Source organism: Centrocercus urophasianus, unplaced genomic scaffold (assembly GCF_019232065.1).
Source record: "Centrocercus urophasianus isolate 14NV4802_14NV808 unplaced genomic scaffold, USGS_Curo_1.0 seq_18, whole genome shotgun sequence".
Lineage (NCBI taxonomy): Eukaryota > Metazoa > Chordata > Aves > Galliformes > Phasianidae > Centrocercus > Centrocercus urophasianus.
The window spans coordinates 27,860,556-27,881,695 of record NW_024884733.1 but is presented as its reverse complement, the minus strand read 5'-3'; the positions used below and the strand labels follow the sequence as shown (position 1 = coordinate 27,881,695).

The following is a 21,140-nucleotide window of genomic DNA, read 5'->3' as shown; positions in this document are numbered from 1 at the left end:
GGAGCAGCTCCCACAGCTGGGTATGGTGCTGGGACATGGAGGAACAGCACTTGTCTTACTGCCATCCACCGGAACGGTGCCCCGACAGACCCACATCACCACTGCCTTTGTATCTCCAGGTTACATCTCCTCCCAGATCAGCTGCTAAGCCATCCTTAGATGTCCATTCTCATGCTAAGGAAGGGAGATAAATCAGACAGAAAAGTCAAAATGCAGCACAGAATAAAGACTGAAATAAAATGATGTATGACTAGTGTAAAAATCACGGACTGACGTAAGGAATGGAACAGTGACATTTGATGTAGAGCTTTCCAGAGCCCTGCTTACTTGCCTTTCCTGTAACTTTTGAAACCTGTGCTGAGTTCACAGTGCAGTTCCGAGGAACAGATTATAAACAGAAGGATAGAACTTACTTTCTCCTTCTACAGAGAGATGAGACCAGAGAAATGCCTTCTCTCTGGCTTTGCAGCTAAACCCGACCTCAGCCTCAGGCCAGCACAGGGGGCTGAGCCACCCCCTCCCCATTTTCTGGGCAGGTTCCTGCTGGCCCCCACCTGCAGGCTCTGCTCATTATGAGAAGCAGCAGCAGAGCAGCTCCTGGCTCAGGGCAGTCAAGGAACCCAGCATTGGTGCTACGATGATTCTACCCCAATCTTTGTTTATAAACGGACTGAACCGGGGATCACGTGCTACACTGTTTTGCAGAGAAGTTTGTACAGTGACATCCAGAAAGCTGTCTGATTAACTGATAAGGGAAAACAATACATAAGCCAAGTAGGATTTCATCTCTTCGTTCTCGCATTAAGTCATTCCCAGGTCTTAATTTTCAAACACAGAAGCGTTCTGAGAATGTTTTGTAATTACAAACCAATCAGAAAAACCATCCAGGAGGAATAATTACATAATTTCCAGCTGAACTCGGAGCTGAGCAGAACTCGCAGCCCAGAGAGCAGCAATAAATAGCTCCTGGTATCATCGCTGCTGCTGCGGCCGATGACTCACCGCTGTCACTGGGATCCCATCCCAGAATAGTCACGCTGCTCTGTGCGCTGCATGCAGAATTAGCCACCAGGGACTCGCTATTAAACGAAACAGATTTGGGGTTTCAGGATTCGTGTGGTCAGATCATAAAAACAAAAGCTGTTCCAATCTCCCCTCCGCCAGGCGGAGCGGCACCTGCACACCGAGCGCAGCCTATGGGCAGCAGCCTGCACCAGCACCCTGCAGCTCCCACCTGCTGCCTGCAGGCACGTACTGATGCTTCCAGCAAGATGTGAGCATAGCATCTGATGCAGCTCATGGAGAAGACAGGGGTCACCTGCTTATGGCAGATGTGAGAGCCACAGCTGAACCAAAACCAACCGTGTGCCAGCTTGGTGGAGCCCATGTCAGGTGTGCGACAAGCAGATGGAGAAGCTGGAATGTTTTGCTACTGCAGGAAGCTGAGAGCCTCACGAAACCCACTGCAAACAGCAACGGTTCGCTCTACAAATACATGCTGGTACACAGCACAGGGTGGGGCTGTGCTTCTGTGCTGCTGGTTTGGGATTCCTGGTGAGCAGCCTGGGAGCTGTGCAGGTCTGTGGGGATGCCCTGCGGGGCTGACGCTCTGCAGGGACCCCCTGGCCCCCATCCTCCCTTTGTACCACACATCTCTGACCACAGACACATCTCTCATCTCCCAAAGCTCTTAATGGAAATAACATCAGGAGCATGGAAGTTTACTTCTTAGCTGAAATTCTCCCTCTCCTCCTGCACTGGAAAATGAACAATGCTTACAAGTGACATCACTTTTCCACATTTTTTCCACGTCAAATTCACTGCCTATTCCCACAAAGTATTCTCAGCTCCGTCTGAACAGCACAGGGAAGCAGTTGGCAGCCTACCACCACCCCTCAGCCTCCCGCAGAAGCTCTCTGCCCCAGGTGCCCCTCTGTGCCCACACTCCTGGGTCCCCCCCAGCTCTGGCACAGCAGTGAGAAGAAGCCACCACCCGGCTCCATTCACCAGCCCTCGACCTCACTGTGTGCTGCTGCTCTTTAGCTCTGAGATGTTCTCAGCTCAGCCCAGCCAGTGTCACACTGCTCTCAGTTGGCATTCCCTCCCTGGCTCCTTCACAGCACCATGGATTTCCAGAGTGCCCCCGGAGCCCTCTGTGTCCCTCTGCCGTGCCATCCCAACGTTGTTTATCCCCTGCTTCTCTCTCTCCTTGCTGGCTTGGCAACACTTCTCGCTTTAGCAGCATCTCTTCATTTAATTAGCTGGCTGTTTGTTTCGTTTTCCAGATCATTAACAAAAAGGTTAAATAAAACCATATGCAGCACGGCAACGAGACACCAGCTGAGAACCTTCCCAGCGGATGACAACTGAGATAACTGTGGCGAGCTTTGAAATTTTTGTCTTATTTTTTTTGGCTTTTCCTTCACTGGAAGGATATGCCAAACCCACCGAGCACAAATGCTGCCCTTTGCTCGTGGTTGTGATGGTGGAGCAGGGAGCACTGGGGCTCGTGCAGGTGGCACAGCTGGGAAGTGGGAAACGTCCTGCTGCTTGGCTTTCCAGGCTGACACATCTCCATCATTTTCAATAAACGTGCTGTATTTTTGCACCTTTTTCCCCCTGCTTTTTCTACGCCCCAGCCCCCCAAGTGCTTTGCTTAAATCACAGAATCTTTGAGGAGAGAAAAGACTTCCCCGAGTCCAGCCCCAACCCACCCACACCGTGCCCACCGGCCACATGTTGCCAAACACTGCGTTTGCTCACTCTGCCAGTTTATCTTATCAACCCACCACATCTACCCACAGCCCTAACACCCCATATAACAGAACCAGGCCCTGGGATTCACTCTGTCTGCTGCCGTGGCTCCAACCCACACCTACCACCTTCCTGCAGGGAAGCCCAGGGGTGCTGCAGGTCAGCATGTCCTCCAGCTTTTGGGAGAGAAACATTCCTAGAGAAAACTTCCAAGAAGAGCGAGGGAAGATGGTATTTTTTCCCTGCTGACTGGCCAGTGTGGGGGCACAGCATGCAGCACTTCATTCGCTGCACTGTGCCGAGGAGCTGCAAGCAGCAGCAGCTCTCTGGATGGCCTCCCACACCTGCAGCACAGCACGAGCTTTGTGCCAGCCGGTCAGGCAAACACAGAATCAGAAAGAAAAGGGAAACGCATCACCTTCCAGCACAGAGCCTTTGTGATGTTCCAGAGCTCCAGCAACCAGCACAGCATCAGCCGTTCAGCTGTCTGCTGTCACACCAGCGTGGGCATGGCAGGAGCATGCTCTGCTGCCCCTGTGAAGCTCTGGGTGCTGTTTCTACCCTTGTCTTTTAGCAGGCTTAGGAATGCAGACTCTCGTTTCTCAGGCATTATTGGATTTCCTGCATAAACCTCTTTTTGCAGAAGTTGATAAGGCGGATAACCATTTCTCATAGCTACAGGCGCTCCGAAGGGCAGTGCTGGGCCCTTCTCTGCTATGGTGAACAACTCCATGGAAAAGAGGAGGCTTGGAATCTGCACTGGCTGGCAAGGATCTGTAATTAACGGTCACGCTAATTATCCCTCTGCTAGTAAAAGCATCGCCTCCTGTTCCATTCGCACCGGGCTGCTCTTTGGCATCTCTGTAGTCTGTCCAGTTTACCACAGGTGGATCCTCCTGCTTATTAAATCTGCACTTTTACTTAACTAAATACCAACTACGTAACAGATATGGAAATAGAAAGGCCACAGCATGACGGGAGAGAATGCAGCCATGTTCTCAAGGCCCATGCTGACCAAGGGCACAGCAAGGGCTTCTCAGAAATGCCATTCCTGTACCACAAAGCTGCTGCTCATGTCTTTACAATCTCCCCACCACCACAGTGCTCCTGCTTCCCTTGAAGCACTCACTCTTAGGCACAAAAATGAAAAAAGAAATGCTTAAAATGAGAAGCGAATGAAGAGAAGGATCCCAAAAGCTCAGCAGAAAACCAGCAGCCCAACCTGTCTGTGCCTTCCTGCCCTCATTTTGTTCTAGTTGTGTCCTGCACACACCGCCCCGGTCTGACAGCCTGTACCATATTGGTGTGACAGCCCACACCACCCTGGTGTGACACCTCTGTGCAGAACAGGAGCACAGCATGGCACTCAGCACCCCATCAAGCTGTGAAGACATCCAGGACAGCAGCACCTGTTATCCTTATCCTAGCACTTACCCTGCACAAAGCTGTAATGATCACTATCAATCTAACAGTGGGACATGAGAGCAAGCTCAAGAAGGAGCCAAGGTGGGACAGCATACAATCCGGTCCCAGCACTCCAACAGCCCCAGTGCTCCTACTGCAGGCGTCTCTGTTGTTGCACACAATGGGAGGAAGCTTGTCATTTTTTGGCCTAAATTCCAGCCTCCCCTCACAAGGCTCAGCCTGCTGCCCGAAAACCATCACAGGATCATTAAGGTTGGAAGAGACCTCTAGGATGACCACGTCCAACCACGAACCCACTGCCACCATGCCCACTGAGCACATCACCATCACACTGCCACGCACAGCAGGGCACACGTGGGCCACCAACCTTCAGCTGGCACCTCCATGGGAGGGGGAAGATTCAGCAGAGCCCTGTGAGGCAGAGCAGCCACAGTGCCCAGAGGCCAGCCTGCCCCTAAACACTGCAAGATGGAGCTGGAGAGAGGGGAACAGGGACTTGTTATGGATCCGTACATGGATATATGCATGTGGGGGCTCGGCTCAAAGGAGCATCCCACCAAAAGAAAGAAAGATTGTTTCATTTGGAGCCTGGGGAACATGCTCAGCAGCAATGGAGATGGCTCCAGGACGCCCAGCAGCACCACAGAACCCTTCCCCCAGGCTTTCAAACAGCAAAGGCAAGCGCTTGTCTCTCCTTGCAGCGCTCAGAGCCAATTAAATCACAATTATCTCATTGTTAAAGATCACGCTTCAGCCAGGCATTGTCTTCACTGACGACGCATTCTAACAATGCGTTCCTTATGCTTCCTACAGCCATTTGTGAGCCTAAGAAAAATATTTGACTTTCTCTTTCTAAACTGTGCCTACAGATTTCTGATCTACTTTTCGCAAACACGCTCTGTGCACAGAACTCAACTGCTGGTTGAGGATCCCACCTTTCTATTGGAGGCCAGGGAGTTCATAAACCAAGACCAAAAAAAAATGCCATATCTATGGGCATCCGGAGCTCCACAGAAGCAGGCATCCTACAGGAGAAGTGGTCTCCCCATTAGTGGACAGGACTAACCCAGGCTGTATTGAGTGCTCTGAGCCCACCCAGCCCCCTGCATCTCACTGGGATGGGCAGACAGGGGCAGCCATGAACAAGGGGCAGCTGAGTCCTGCCATAAGCACCAGCTGAGGGCAACACCAAGATCACAGAATCATAGAATCATTCGGGTTGGAAAAGCCTTCCAGGATTCCCAATCCACCCCCAGCCATGCCCGCTGCCCACGTCCCTCAGTGCCACATCCCCACGGCTCTGCACACCTCCAGGAACAGAGACCCCCCACCTTTGTGCAGCAGTGCAGTGCTGAGCGCTCTTTGGAGATTTCTCCTAACATCCAACCTGACCTTCCTCTATAGCAACCTGAGGCCACCACCTCTTGCCCTAAATGCATGAGCCCTACATGCTATGGACCCCAGGCTGCCCAGGTTGTCCTCTAGCAGCGTCTGTAGCGTCCTCCCAGATGAAACTGGAGCAGGCAAAAAGAAAGGAGATGTTGAACAACTCCAGTGTGAGCATTTCCAATGCTACTACGTTTTTCATGACCTCTCTGCAACAGAGAGAAGCTGCTCACTCCCTTGCATGCCCACCTGTTAGCAAATGGCTACTGGGTTTGAAGGCACTGTTCAGGACTCAGAGCCTTGCTACTTTTATTAATACACACAAGTAACGAGCTATAGCTTCATCAAAGCGCCTGAAGCAGAGGGGACAGCAGCTGAACTCATCGACAGCAACCATACAAATAGTGAGAATTTATCCTACGTAAGAACAGACTGTTTTTAATGAGGATTGAAAATATCATCTCCAAATCTCCAGTATGTTGAATTCCCCACTTGCCCTATATTGTCACAGGGTGATACAGAGACCACAATGATTACTTGCACTGTAAGGACACACAGATCACAGCACTCGCCAACTTCACACCTCACCTCCAAAACCAGACCGTTGGCTACAAAAGCAAAGTGTGCTGGGGAACAGAATGCAGGATGAAGTGCAGCCCTGGGTGCACAGCCCCAGGCCCCCCATGCACATCATCACCAAATCAGGTTGCCCAAGGAGGCTGTGGATGCCCCAACCCTGGAGACACTCAAGGCCAGGCTGGATGTGGCGCTGGGCAGCCTGGGCTGCTGGTTGGCGACCTGCACACAGCAGGGGGTTGGAATGATGATCACTGTAGTCCTTTTCAACCCAGGCTGTTCTGTGATTCTAAGAAATCGGGGTGTCAGCACCGAGAGCCAAAGGAAACACTGAGCACCGCAGAGCCGTGCAACTCGGGGAAGGTGTGTGCGCAGCCACCGCCTCCGCTCAGCACACACAGAACTGCACAATTCCCAGCGCACAGCTGCACGCTCCCAAATGCAGAGCACACTTCTGAGCCCTCCTGCCCACCAGAGCTGCCTGATGCAGGCACAACAGAACAAGTAGCACTCACCAAATCCATGAATGACGGCGACTACGTGCAATATTAACATTCAACATCTTCCACGCTGGTGTTTCTCTCCTTGTCGCCTGAGCGCGCTCAGCACATTCTGTGCTCACCCCCAGCTCCCCTCGTGCTGAACTTGTATCAGCAGCACGCAGATACCTCCACGAGTTTTTATTCTTTCTGATTACATGTCAACTCCCATTTCAGGGTGGATGTCACTTCGCACACGAATACAAACGACTTGGCAATCAGACCGTGAGGGTGCCGCGGAACAGCCTCTCCAGACTCCCATAGTTCTTCGTCTCTATCAGAAGAAAAAAGATCTATTTCTGGCAGAACCCAAACTGCAGCTTCCTGCTCTCATTTGTATCATCCCTTCCAGTGACACTGACACAGAAGGAAAAAAAAAAAGCAGCGGCGGGTGTTCTCCAAACTCCAGAGACATCCCCCCGTTCCTGTTTATCCTCCCCAGGTCACACTCATCGCTCACTCAGACGCCGCTGAGCTCAAGTTTCCGACGCTCCCATCGCGTGTGACAAGCCGCAGGGATCGCTCCTCTGTGACAAAGGCCTGGGTGAGCAATGGCAACAAAGGGTGAGCCCTGAGGACGGCTCCCAGTGCCCCAGCAGCGCCTGGCTGGCCCTTGGCACAGGCAGCGGCACGCTCTGCTTCGCTCCGTCACTCGGGGACGCGTCTGTGCTCAGAGCGGAGCCCCGCTCCCTGCATCTGCTTCTAGGAAAATGCTCCAAGCAGGTACGTCTGCAGCCGCAGCCGCATCCAGAGGCTTTGAGCAAGAGCAGATTTTTGAGTCTCTGCGTAAAATGGAATTTTACAGGATTGACATTGAAGCTCTGCTGCTGAGCATCCGGCTCGCGGGGCTGGGCGCTGCTGGGGACGTGAGCAGAGACGGCCCTGGTGTGAGGGGCGCTGGGCACAGAGGGGACACAGGGGGCAGGGGAGGGCTGGGGAATGCCAGGTAGCTGGGGAAGGAGCTCTGCCAAGCGGGCAGCACCAAGGGATGCACAGCACATCCCCTCTCCGGGCTCCCCTGATAGGAGTCTTCCCTCTGACATCCCGAAGGAAGGGTCCTTGCCATGAGCAGCACTGGGTGCAGCACAGCTTGCAGGCACTGTGTCCAAAGGGGTGGTCACAACCCCCTGTGTGCTGCCAGCCTATTCTATGCTTCATCCATCACAAACACACTGATCACCTCACACGTTGAAAGCGCTGCAGAGGTTCGATGAAACAACCACAGCCGTGGGGCAGGCTGAAATCTCATTTACCATTAAATAAGAGAAATGCAGCCCACTTAATGAGCTGAACCCAAGCTGGGGCTGTTCCCAGCGTTCACGTCAGCACCGTGGGGCTTTGGGGCCCAACAGCTCCGTTATAAATAACACACAGTAACGCCTCTGGTGAGATTTCAGATCCTGCCAGACTCCAGCCCACCAGCTGGCCTGCAGCACGACTCCCACTACTTCTGGAAAAAAGACAAGATGAATTCACTGCTCACTTCGGTGGCAGAAGATCCCACGTGCTCTTTTTCTATCCCACCACCCTGAGCTGCTGCATCTTCCATCCCTGCTCCCCTTTTCATGGCATCTCATGTCACATTTCTAGCCCTTCCCCTCCTTGAGCATCCCCGATGTGATGTGGATAATTCCACTGTGCTCCTGGAATGCTTATCATGCTGGACACTCCAGGTTCTCCAGCACATTCTACCTTCATTCTCCCAATCAACAGCAGATTGCTGCAAAGCTTCAGGAATGCTCTCAGTGCCCAGAAAGTACCACTGCAGAGCCCGAAAGAAATCACCTGGTATTTTCGATGTCTGGAGACAAAGCAGAAGTGCAGCACATTTGTGTACACGTCCCGTGGCACCTCTTCCCAGATTAAAGGCCATGTACCCTTCAAGAACACACTGGGGCTTTCACCCCAGAGAAATAAATAAGATACTGAACACACCGAGAGGAAAATTTTGTCTTCCTCCTCGTGGTTACCAGTGGAACAATCAGGGTAATATGCAAACATCCCTGCTTGTAATCTGAAAGCTTGAGAATCATTTGGACAGATGGAGTTAGAGACGATAGATGGAAGGATGGATGGACTGATGGATGGATGGACAGACAGACATATGGACCGACACACAGATGGATGGGCAGATGCAGAGATGGACATGTGGATGGACGAATGGATGGACAGACAGACACGTGGATGGACAGATGGGCAAATGGATGGATGTATGGGCAGACGCACAGAAGATCACTGAGATGGATGGCTGGACACGTGTATGGGGCAGGGGATGCAACTCTCAGAATCCAGCTTCCCACCCAGTGCAGCTCCCTGGGACTCCAGGAGCTGTTTGGCAGAGCAGCACCGACCCTTCCACACATGTTTACAGAGTTCTGCTCAGCACACGCACCTACTGGGGCTGACTTGCAGAATACAAAGCTATCTATTGATTTGCAAGTGATGCAATTGCCTGCACACCCAGCCAAGTGCTCGGCCATGCAGAGGCCTTCCATTCATTGCCTTTTTTTCTGGCCGCACTGATTCACGATGATGACATTCCGATTTGCAACTCTAATCTCCTTCTTGCTGTGAAGCAGGCAACCGGCGCACTACCTGACACTGCCTTAACTACCTGCGTCCTCTGGCTGAGGCTGACAAATGCACTTCAGCAATGCAGTAATAAAACATGGCATCATAGATTCATAAAGATCGGAACAGATCTCTAAAACCACCAAGCCCACCCCCATGCCCACTAACCGCATCCCTCGGTGCCACATTTCCTGAACACATAAGCTGGAAAATGAGCTCGCTGAGATCCAATCCTTCCTGCAGCTTCGCAGCGAGCCATTCTGAGATGTTTTCAGTAGGAAACAACATAAGGAATTGACAACAGCAGCAGGGCCATGAGCACAGCACTGCCAGCTTTGCAGCCGTTTGTGGGCACCAAGCAGCTCCCAGGCAGGTCCTGGCAGGACAACCTCCTCAGAGCACACATCTTTGCTAACAGCACACCAGGACCTTAAGGCTATGGGCACGCTGCATGTAGCAGAAGTACACGGGCTGGACAGGTTTCCAACAGGCTCTTATTTTGATCTATTATTTTATTGTACCTTTAGGGGGCTTTAATTTCATGTTCCAGTTTGGCTACTTCCAAACTCCAAAGCTTTCTGAAACCAATTTGTGGAAGAGATGCTGCAGGGGACGCGTGTTCCCATGGCAGGAGGCGAAGGGACTGAACCAGAACCAATAATCATTTGTCTGATTGAAACAGAAACCACTACAAATTTTTCAAAATGAGCTTTACGCCTAATGTGAGCTGTATTAGCTCTCAATGCTCCAGTTCTTTTGAGATAGGCTTGCTGCATTGCCTCAGTTGGTAAGGAAGCATCGATGGTTGTTTTCTAGATGAAATTCTACAAAGAGGTGGAGAAAAAGTTCTCTAATTGTTTGCAGATTGTAATATTGTCACTTGTAAACACAGCGGCACCAGGACGTGAGTTAGACTGAGTAGCTGGGCAGCAATGTGTCAGACATCATAAAACCACAGAACCGAGAAGGCTGGAGAGACTCTCTAAGACCCCCAGCCCACCACCAACCCTCTCCACTGACCACATCCCTCGGTGCCACATCTCCAGGGTCCTTGCTTGGAACAGGCTGCCCAAGGAGGCTGTGGATGCCCCATCCCTGCAGGCATTCAAGGCCAGGCTGGATGTGGCTCTGGGCAGCCTGGGCTGCTGGTTGGCGACCTGCACACAGCAGGGGGTTGGGACCAGATGATCACTGCAGTCCTTTGCAACCCAGGGCATTCTAGGATTCTATGACCTCAGCTCATTGCACCCAGGGCCAGGCAGCCCCAGCACGGTGCTTGGCTGGCTGCTGCGTGCCCCACCTGCAGCACAGAGTTAGTTGTGAAGAACGTAATTGCCTCTTTAACGTAGGTCATAATATTATGACTTCTTACCCTCGACGTGTTCTTTTTGTCTCTTTTTGTCTGCAACCCTTTAAGCTGTAGTTTTCAAGAGCATTAGCTCTCCTAGCTGCTTGAGTGCAGGAGGGGTATTTTTACCTAACAGCAGTCTGTGTTAAAACAAGCAGACGCCAATTTGGGAGTGCAGTACTTAAGGAGCTATTTCCTGACAGCAGACAAGGGAACGCAGCACTTTCCTCCAGCACTCAGATTGCTCCTTTCTGCTCCCCTTCCACAATGTGAGCTCCCGTCATGCTCTCACTTTCCTTGGAGTACAAATCCATCTGCATGAAAATGCTTTAAAATATTTCCTATTTTCACTTAACTTCATGACAGGGGAAAAAATGCCTAGCAGAGCGTGGTATCACCACTGAAATCACAGAACCACAGAGCCGTTCAGGATGGAAAAGCCCTCTCAGCTCCGCCTGCCCACCCCGTGCCCACTGCTCACATCCCTCAGTGCCACCTCCCCCCATCTCTGAACACCCCCAGGGATGCTGACCCCCCACCCCTGGGCGGCTGTGCGGTGCTGAGCGCTCTTTGGAGCAGAGATGTCCCCCAGCACCCAGCCTGCCCTGCCCTGCACAGCGTGAGCCGTCACCTCTCATCCCATTGCTGCTCCCTGGGAGCAGAGGCTGATCCCCTTGTCTCCAACATCCTGCCAGGAGTCCAGTTCTGTGTGTTGTAATCCCTACCTTTGTACAGTCACTCTGAAGAAGATAATACAATATTTTGAACTTCAAACAGCAGCGAATTTTCAGTTTCTCCGACCCCTTCTGAGTTGGTTTCCAGACGTTATCAATGTTATGATTTTGTTGAATAACTCATCTCCTCAGAGTATTGAAAGTTCCCTTTCAGTGATACATCTTCTTAACAAAGAAGTAGCTCATATTGACAATGGCAGGTTTTTCATATTGAAATCACTCTCATTTGAACTTCCAGCAGCAGGATAATACGCACATTCCTACCTAATTCGTCCAAGTCAGAAGACTCTAGTGCATTGATTTTGTGCAAATCAGAACAATAATTCTTAAATGATTTACAAACACAGCGAATGTGCCATCGTTATACCAGAGCACAATGCACCATGAAGTACATACAGTTATGTTCAGAGAGGAAATGCACTTGCACTGAAGAACCATGCACCCAAGGGTGGCATTCTGGAGCAGGCTGCCCAAGGAGGCTGTGGATGCCCCATCCCTGCAGGCATTCAAGGCCAGGCTGGATGTGGCTCTGGGCAGCCTGGGCTGCTGGTTGGCGACCTGCACACAGCAGGGGGTTGGAATCAGATGAGAACTGTGGTCCTTTTCAACCCAGCCATCCTATGTTTCTATGATCCTTCTGGACTGTGTGCAGATGGAACAAGGCAGAGCACAGGATGTGTTCCACAGGGCTGACGCAGTGACCGCATGCAGGTTATTGAACACATCCCCAGAGGTGGGAGCCCCAAACCACAACTCCTCCCCCTGCACCAGGGGCGGGTGGTGGCAGTCAGCTCTGCAGAAAGCAAAACAACCACCTGAAGAAGCACAGGGGAAAGGACTTCTTACAGCCACTGCCATTTCTGCCTTCTGAGCTATCGGCTGAGTTGACCCCAATTTGAGGAAGGCACACACAGACAGAACTTGAGGGATAAAAATCTCCTTTTGCAGCCAAGCAGAGCGCTTTCCACGTCAGAGCCAACCCCGTGGGCTACAGAGAGCACTCTCAGCAGCCCAGCAGGCAGATGGCAGCAAGCTTTATGTAACACAGAAGCACAAGACGTTTGCCCAGGTAACGCTGCCTCTGTCGTCATCAGCAGCACTGGGAAAGCATCGGGGACGCACAGCCCTGGGCAAAGGCAGCGTGCTGCAGCCCCTGCACGCCTCTCCCAAAGCACTGCTCTGCCAGAACTCACTGAAATGTCTGAGCTGTGCCAAAGGAGTTTCCTTATCAAGCTGGTATGAAAACTAATAGCAATGTGCAAATGTAGAACTGTAACACAAAAGAGTAGGTGCATTCTGTTAGCCATAAAGGGAGCTTCTAGCACACTGCTATTATTGCAGAAGCACGTGCAATGCACGAACAGTAAGAAACACCACTGAAGAACGCCGACAAACTCCAGCAGTGATGCCAGCGCTGGTGTTCTGCCACTGCAGCTTCCCAGCACACCCAAGCAGCAATGTGGGGATGGCAGCAGCAGGGTCAGCCCACAGCAGCTGGAGATGTGCTCCAGATCTGCTGCAGTTACCTTGTGCCACTTGCAGCTCCTGGGAGCCTGCTTATGGAATTTTCTATCAGGAAACATTTTATGCGACAAAAGTGCAGTGCATTTGTTTCCTTGGAAACAAACCCTTTCAACCTCTGTTGCATAGAATCTTAAGCAAAAGAAAAGTCTGTAATTAGGCACAAGGTCTAGCTGTTCTAAGCCAGCAAGATGTTAAATCACAACTATTTTATTAGCAATGGAACACAATGAAAATGCACTTATCTCAATTATGGGAGTAATAAGTCTTCACATCAGCCAAAACAATAAATCCACTGAACCGCACTGAGAAATATAATTACTTGCTCATTTAACAGAATTTGGTAGGCTTTGATTGAGCCACACAGGGATGAACAGAAAGCCTCTAAGTGACAAACAACAAGGGAACAATAAGTAACACTTACTCATTCAGGAGACCTCACAGCCCTGAAAGCCACCCAAGCACTGGGTGCTGCTGCACTCGCTGCGACCGCGCAGCCACAAGGACCGACGCCGCCACTGAGTTTCACAATAAAATGATCTGAAAAGGTGATCGTAGAATCATAGAAAGGATTCTAAAAAGAAACTGATGTCGGAAAAGACCCCCAGCATCATCACCCAGTCCAACCGCCCCCCTTCCACCAGTATTTCCCACTGAACCCCATCCCTCAGTGCCACATCCGTGCCTTCCTTCAACACCCCCAGGTTGGTGACTCCCTGCTCCCTGTGCAGCCCATCACAGCACCCGACCACTCTTTGGAGAAGGAACTTCTTGTAATATCCAACCTGAAATTCATACATCCTACGTAACGAGGTGTTAAATTCCACTGTGAAGTTACTACGTTTCCTACAAAGAAGTTTTAAAAGATTATCACATTCTATAAATCTGGAGCTTTCTATCATTCTACATTTCTACTGCTGATTTCATGCATTACAAAGTCCATTTTACTGTGCACTGAGCAGGTATAACACACCCAAACGTTACTTCTGTTAAATTCTACCAGGCTCTGGGGGAAGCAGATAAATAATGGCAAGGCTGACGAAAGCAAAGCCTCGTGTTCTGCACACAGACTGCGCCGGCAGCACCAGCAGCTCTCAGTGCCTGGCTTTTGTTGGCCATTCTCTGGAGATTCTCTCACTTCTCATCGATTTTCCTTTCCCTTGTACAAATGTTTTAGAACCAGAAGGATTTATTCTATGACCACCGTGTCTTTTTGATTAAACGCCGCGCCGTGGGGCTTTCTGCACAGTGACTGGCAATGAAAGGAAGTGCTGGGACATGGCTGAGCTGGATCGGTTGGGCAAACAGAGGTAAGTCACAGGGAAGGGAATTTTCTTCCCACTTGCCCTCTGGACATTTCCCAAACTCAGTCACCCAGTTTACACGTGCGCTGGCCTCACACTGCTCAGCAAGGCTGCTGGGAGCGCTGCAATGCCACCAACACGGGGCTCCCTCGGACAGCCTCATCTTCGGGTTTCTCCTGACCTGGCAACCTGGATGGGAACAGCACAGAACCCAAACCACTCCCCTCACACCCCCACTCCCCTTATTTGAGGCCCGGGGACCAACGGCACCAAGAGCATGAACCAGATCATAGAATTGCTCGGCTTGGTAAAGAACTTCAAGATCACCAGGTCCAACCTCAACCTAACCACACTGCTCTAACAACCTCAAAGATGATCTGCACCAACACCTGGCTGCTCCCCATGGGCTCCCACAGCCCACAGTGACACCAGTCCTACGCTGAGGCCTCCATAAGATGGCACCAACGATGTGATCAAAGCACTACAAGAGGCAATCCACCCTCTGGAAGCCTGATGTCTTTTTCTTATCCTGGCAGCCAAATTGCACACAGTGCTCAAGGTGAAGCACCAGGCACAGTACCGCAGCGTTGCTGGCTGAGAACAGAGGGATCAACTATTTCTAATCTCCTTAATCCTGTTTTTCATGGCTTTTTCACTCACTTCCAATCTCTAGGGTATATGGGATCCTGTTCTGCAATGTTGTGAGTCACACAGAAGGCAGAACACACCACATCATCCATACCCAGTCATGTGGAGGGCAGCAGGGACCTGAGAACCACCTCTTGTCTGGAGCACAGAAGCCAGACCAGCCCACGTCACAGCAGCTCCCGTTGCTGAGGTTGCAGTGCCATACTGTGAAGGCAATGAGCATCCTGGCCTGCGGTCAATCAAAATCCCCACCAACATCTCAGACGTGAATTAATGAAAACCTACAAGGCTTCAAAACACAAAACCAGCATTCACAGAGGTGAGCAGTCTGTTATAAGCTGTGTTTGTTCTTGAGATGCGGAGAATGGAAACTTGGCCCCAAGCTGACGTTTCTCAAAGCCTATCGTGTGAGAAGCACATCTGGAACGGATCAGTCTTCTGCACTGCTCTGTTTGGACATAAACAGGGGATGAAATGGATTCTAGACCAGTGAACCATAGATTAGTTTCATTTGAAGAGCAACTGAAAGCTGTTATGTCTGATATTGGCTGAAAATTGTATCTAGTTAATAGAATCAGACACAAAGGAGGTGAATGTCATTTCTGCTAAAGCAAACATGCAGACGAACGCTCGCCTCATTGCTCAGACTGGGGTCCCACCAAGCAGTGCATCAGCATTTAACCCTTCCTGTATCAGAGGGAAGTGCCTTCACCTTCCAGGAGAGCTCTTCAGAACTCCTGGACACCTCTCCTGGAAGAGCTGCAAGTTAGAGGCTCGCATAGCAGCAGCAGGGAGCTGATGGAGGGCAACCACAAAGCTGAATTCATGTTTTGCTAACAAATAATTCAGTGCAGCTGGTTATGTTGCTCCAACACCCCTACCAGCTGAACGGGGCACACAGGATCTATGGAAATAGTTGTTAATATTCCGAGTTCATTAGGAGTATCGCTCGCACAGAACAGACCCTTCCATGCCAGACTCATGCTAATCATCGTGAAACCCTATTTTCCCTAATTGTCCGGGTAGTTAGTTATGAAGTTCATTAGGAATTAATTACAAATTTCACAAGGCTAACGATTAAGGCTATATAGAATGCTGCCAAACTGCAGCGCTCTAATACTGATAGATAATACGAATATTGAAACAATAACAAAGGACAGATCCCAAAAGCATGCAGACGGGGAAGAATCAACTCCAAGGAAACAATCCGTATGAACCTGCCAACACGCAGCATCCCTTCCAACACCGAGCTCATCCATCCACCTTACATTCCATTCTGCATCCATCCTGAACCACCACCGGCTGCCTGACCAGCAGCCCGAGCTCCCAGCCCAGCCTGGTTGGACCCAGCTCTCTGCAGGCATGGCTCTGCTCCCAGCACATGGGGAAGCAGCCCCACAGACCCATGGCCAAGCTGTGAGGCGGGCCCACCAACACTTACAAGTAGATTTAAGTTACATCTTGAAAACATCTTCAGTCAACAGAACGCGACAACAAATTGCAACTCCTGTTTTTGTTGTCTGTGATGATTTATTGGCACCGACGTTCATTATTTCAAACACGAGCTAATAAAAAAAAAATGAAAATCACATACTGGGAAAGCATCAAAATGACAGCAGCAGCAAACATGTAACTTTAAAATTAGAATCTACTCTTTGTAACAGAGTAGAGGTCTTTTTCATTACAGCAAAGTAATACGTAAACTATTAATTTAACGTGCACTGGAAGATGTGGGATAAAATAAGAATTAAACAGTGCTTTCATACCTGCAGTAAGCTTTACATGATACAGGCAAGGACAGCTGTAAGACGCAGAGCACCCAGGACTGCACGAGGAGGTGAGCTGATGGAAGGCGAGGACGGATCTGCTCAGTACAGCTCCGTGTCCTCACTGGGCTGCACAGAGCCAGCACCAAACACCTGGTTTGGATGGGAGATTCACCAAGCAGGATGCTGATATTAGTTGAGACAGTTGGAAAAGAAATGATGGAGAAGTCACAGGCTTTAGGGGCTTTCCCCCCTGCTTCCATTTGACTTAGCCTCAGCAGGAGAAGTGCTCTTCAAGCAGACAGGGCACAGTGCCACCAGCCAACCCGTTCAGCTGGGTGCAGGTCAGAGTGCCAGCCCTCCAAGAGCAATGGCCACGTCTGTCTGACACACCAGGAGAAGCAAGGCCACATCACTCACCAACGCGTAGATGTGGCACTGAGGGCCGTGGTTTGGCAGGGTTACATTGGTGTGAGGAGGATGGCTGGACTGGTCTTGAAGGTCTCTTCCAACCCCGGTGATTCTATGAATCTATGAAACTCAAATTACAACAAAGGATAAGAAATTCTTTCAGAGCCCTGTTAATGAGCCCAGCGTGTGCCCCATGCATGGCCACCCCTGGAGCAGCGACAGGCAGCGAGATGGGATCTGAACAACCAAAGACTTTCTCAGCATGTATTGAAAATGGGCAGCCCAGTGTTGTGCAGGGCAGCCAACACATGCAGCCTTCTGGACTGAAAATGAGCAGTGCTTCACAGCACCCTCCAGCACACTGAAATGTGTCACTGTCCTTAAACTTTCCCAAATGTCCTCATTGCTTTTGTATTCATGGCACTGCACTATTATTCTGAACAATTCAGAGCTCTTTCACTGTTTATGTTTATTTTTCATGAGCACACACGGATCCCATAAGTCGAAAAGTGAACTTCACTTGAGCAAAGATACAGTGCATTAAGCCACTGCAAAAAGGGAATCAAATTAAAGCTTGCAAACCTGTGAAACAATTTGTTCTGGCTTTGGTTGTTGCATCTGATGCCTCATGAGTAAATCCAATGGTCAGAACTCTGTGGCATCTTACAAAGAAAGGATTTTCTCCATACTACTATCATTCATTTTTTTGTGTTATCTTTGTTACTGCAACAAAACTACAGCAGCAGAAACCAAAGCTGATGTGACACATCTGGCTTGGGGCTGTGAGGAAAGGCCTGGACAATGCAAGGTAACAAAGAGAGCCAAATTTTAGATATGTGCTCCACCGCTCCTCACAAAGAAACAAGGACAGATGTCCTTAGGAGTTTTATTAAATATACAAGCACTGCTATATTGTAAAGTAGCATCCAGGGGTGGCTGGGTGAAAAAGATACAGTGCTGCTCATCGACTTGCTAGAGAAAATGAGGGAGATGCAGTAATTTGTAGGTATGCTATGGAGGTCGCTTTGCTTTAGTCCTGTGCATGGCACAGAGCTCACTCAGAATCACAGAATCACCAAGGCTGGAAAAGACCTACAGGATCATGCAGTCCAACCATCCACCTATCACCAGTAGTTCTCACTAAACCGTGTCCCTCAACACAAAATCCAAACATTCCTTGAACAATTCCAGGGTCGGTGTCTCCACCACCTCCCTGTGCAGCCCATTCCAGTGCCTGATCACTCTTTCAGAAAAGTAGTATTTCCTAACGTCCAGCCTAAACTCAAAGGATGCTGCTGCAAAGAGCGAGCAGGAGACAAGCAGGGAGAACCATTGGTACCTGGGAGGGACAGCAGCTAGAAAACCTTCCAGAGGCCACGAGAACCACCAGCCCAGTGCTGGAGCTGCTGCAGGATGTCACTGTGCCACCAGTGCCCCACTGGGCTCCGGCCCACTCGGTGGCAATGATGCTGAACTGCTCACCCATCGTGCAGCTCTACTGTCACAAGCCCAGAGGGTTCATTCGACTCCGGCCCTGGAGCCAAAGCCCCCAGCAGAGCCCTCCAGCACCAAGAGCCAGGCCAGGGAAACAAGCCATGGGGCAGCGCTCCCATCAAACAACGTTTCACTCTACCAGTGGATGCAATTTAAAACAGATTCAGAATTATTCATCAGTATGGATTAGTGCTTGTCCTGTTCCCCTCTAACATTCACCAGTGCCAAAGCACCTGGTGAGTCCTTCTCACACCCTCAGAATGGCCACTGGGCACAGCTGGCAGCAGCCACTGTCCAGGGAGAGCCACAACCCCCCATGGCCCAGCCCCTGCCTACTGCTCTACAGCTTGTGCAAAGTGGCTGCCACAGCCTGGCAGCAGAATCCATGGCTGAGAATGAGCTGCACGCCTCCCCGTCAAGCAGCTGCAACCTAAAGACTCCAAATGCAGCGTTGACCAAGGAACCCACAGTGAGATCCACGGGGGTGTTGTAACGCATCTGGTAAATAAAATGTCTCCAAAAAGATCTCTCTGAATGAGCACAGCGGTGGCTGCCGAATGCTGATTTGCTGCTGGAAGGGGCTCGGGGGCTTTGGTGGGATTCTGGCCAGGAAGCAATGAGATCTGCATCCCCGCAGGGACGGACCGCGTGGATAACAGCACAGCGCTGCGCTGCTCACCCAGGGGCTGTGCTGAAAGCCTGAGCCGGCTCTGTACAAATCCCACCGAGCTGATGTCTGCCTTGCCTTTTATTCCAGCCAAAAGAAACGTGAAACAAAATAAACAGGTGACCTGCGCTGGAATTTGTACTGCAGTGACAGAGACATCAGGAACTCAGTTGCCAAAGCGAGCAAACTCCAGACTCAATGCATGCCTATGAGCTTCCAGAAGAGAGAGCACAACTGGCTTCAGCTCAGTACGTATGCACTGTGAGTACTTTTCCATCACAGCACCACGCTGTCTCTGTGGCACTGTGTCAGGTGACACAGACCAAACCACGGCTCTTCATAGCACCTCGGTGCATCCACGGAGCTCCCTGCCAGCCCTGACCCAAAGCACTCAACGTTCGAGGGTCAAAACCTAAACCACAACACGTATGAATGCAAGGAAATAACGTGCTGCCCCTTATCGTTTGGTAAGGAGGATCCGGGAAGGCACAGGGCCTGAAACATTTAAAAAACTGAAATTCTGCTCACCTGTAACTGGTAGAAAGGAAATGTAAGACCTGAGGAGAAAGGAAGAACTTCCAAAAAGAACAGTGAGATGTGTCCGGGATCTCTTCCTCCAAATACATGCTAATGCTCACACCCCGCAGCTCCCTGCTCTTACATTTCATTTTTATACCATAAATGCAGAAGAGGTGGTGCAGCTATGGAAGCACAACCTTCCTTGAGATGGTTTCCAAAATTTCATATCAGCAGCCCAAATCTGACAAGATTTGGTGAGGGGTGAGCATGGCACGGCCAGCAGCACTTCTGGATGCCATTTGGTGCCTGGACAAACCTTCCCACCAGCTCATGCAGGCAGGAGAGAACCGAGCCCCCCATGACCCATCCACCTGCAGCACTGCTATGGTGTGCTGTGCAGCTGCATGGGCCCTGATGTCTTCTGCCTTCTCCTGGGGCAAAACAGAGATGGGGCCCTTCCCAGCTGTTTGGTTTGCACTAGGCTGCTGGAAAGGGCAGTGGTGGTGAGGGGACACGTGAGGATGCTGCCTGCAGACAAGAAGGAACCTGCTCTGAAGGATGCCCTAACGCTGAGCTGCAATCAGGGACCCGACTGCTGCCTGTGCTAATTGCAGGAAGAGCCGCTGCCAGCTAACGGTGCCCTCTGAGTTACAGCTGCTGGGCAAACCACGGCTGGGGCCATAAACCTGCTGCCCTGAGCACAGCAGTTACTCTCACAAGAAACACAGCCCAGGTGACATAAAGAAGGCTCTTAAAAAGATATTAATTTCTAGGAATCGGCCTATAAAATGTATTTATATCCCTCTTAGTAGAGGCAAATCTAATACAAAAGCAGAACATGGAGCACACTTTGATACCTTTAGCAGCAGCTCAGATAACAGCATTAGGTTCCAAGCCAAGCAAACCACTTCATTTTCCTTACAGCCCAAGTGCTGCAGGTTACACATTAACCCGGGAAGCAGCAGCGCTGTGCCACGCATGGGAGCCAGCAGATCACATTGTGCAGCTTCTTCCAGAACAGCCCTTTCCCTGAGAGCACCCAGGAATCAAAGTCAATGATTAAAGACGATGAGATTTCTCTGTTTTCTGTCGTTTTCCATGCAGGTATCATTCACCACCTGAATAAAGAACTCGATGGTAACATTTGTAATTTGGAAAGATCTTCTGAATAACTGCATATTCCCGTGCTAGATGGTAACTCTATATAAAAACCCAGCTTAACATGCCATAGTAGGAGTGTTGCCCAGCCTGCCTGCTGTGCTTGGTTGCAGCCAGGGAGGGCACCAACCCTACCCAGGGCTGCCAGGACACCAGGATGTGCTTCACATAGAGGCACCCTGGGAGCTTCTGCTGCAGAGCTGCATCTATGCTTTCTCCTAAGATACCTGAGCGTGCTGATATGAAAGGAAGCGCCCTGAGGGCTCTGCTTGGAGCACATGCACCCCAGCTCCAGGTGCTCTGGGTTAGCAGGGAGCTG

The 21,140-nt window shown here is 50.6% G+C and overlaps 1 protein-coding gene across 3 annotated transcripts in view; it reads right to left on the bottom strand.

Annotated features, from left to right (window-relative positions):
• Positions 1 to 21,140, bottom strand: part of PDE4B (phosphodiesterase 4B) — a 123,908-nt gene that overhangs the window by 52,308 nt on the left and 50,460 nt on the right. Inside the window, exon 1 of one of the 3 annotated variants that reach the window (XM_042819396.1) lies at positions 6,657 to 6,734. The exons of the other annotated variants lie outside the window; for them this stretch is intronic. Coding sequence (XP_042675330.1) covers positions 6,657 to 6,703 — 47 coding nt within the window. The 5' untranslated portion in view covers positions 6,704 to 6,734. Of the gene's footprint in view, positions 1 to 6,656; positions 6,735 to 21,140 lie in introns of those variants that run through there. 3 annotated transcript variants of the gene reach the window in all.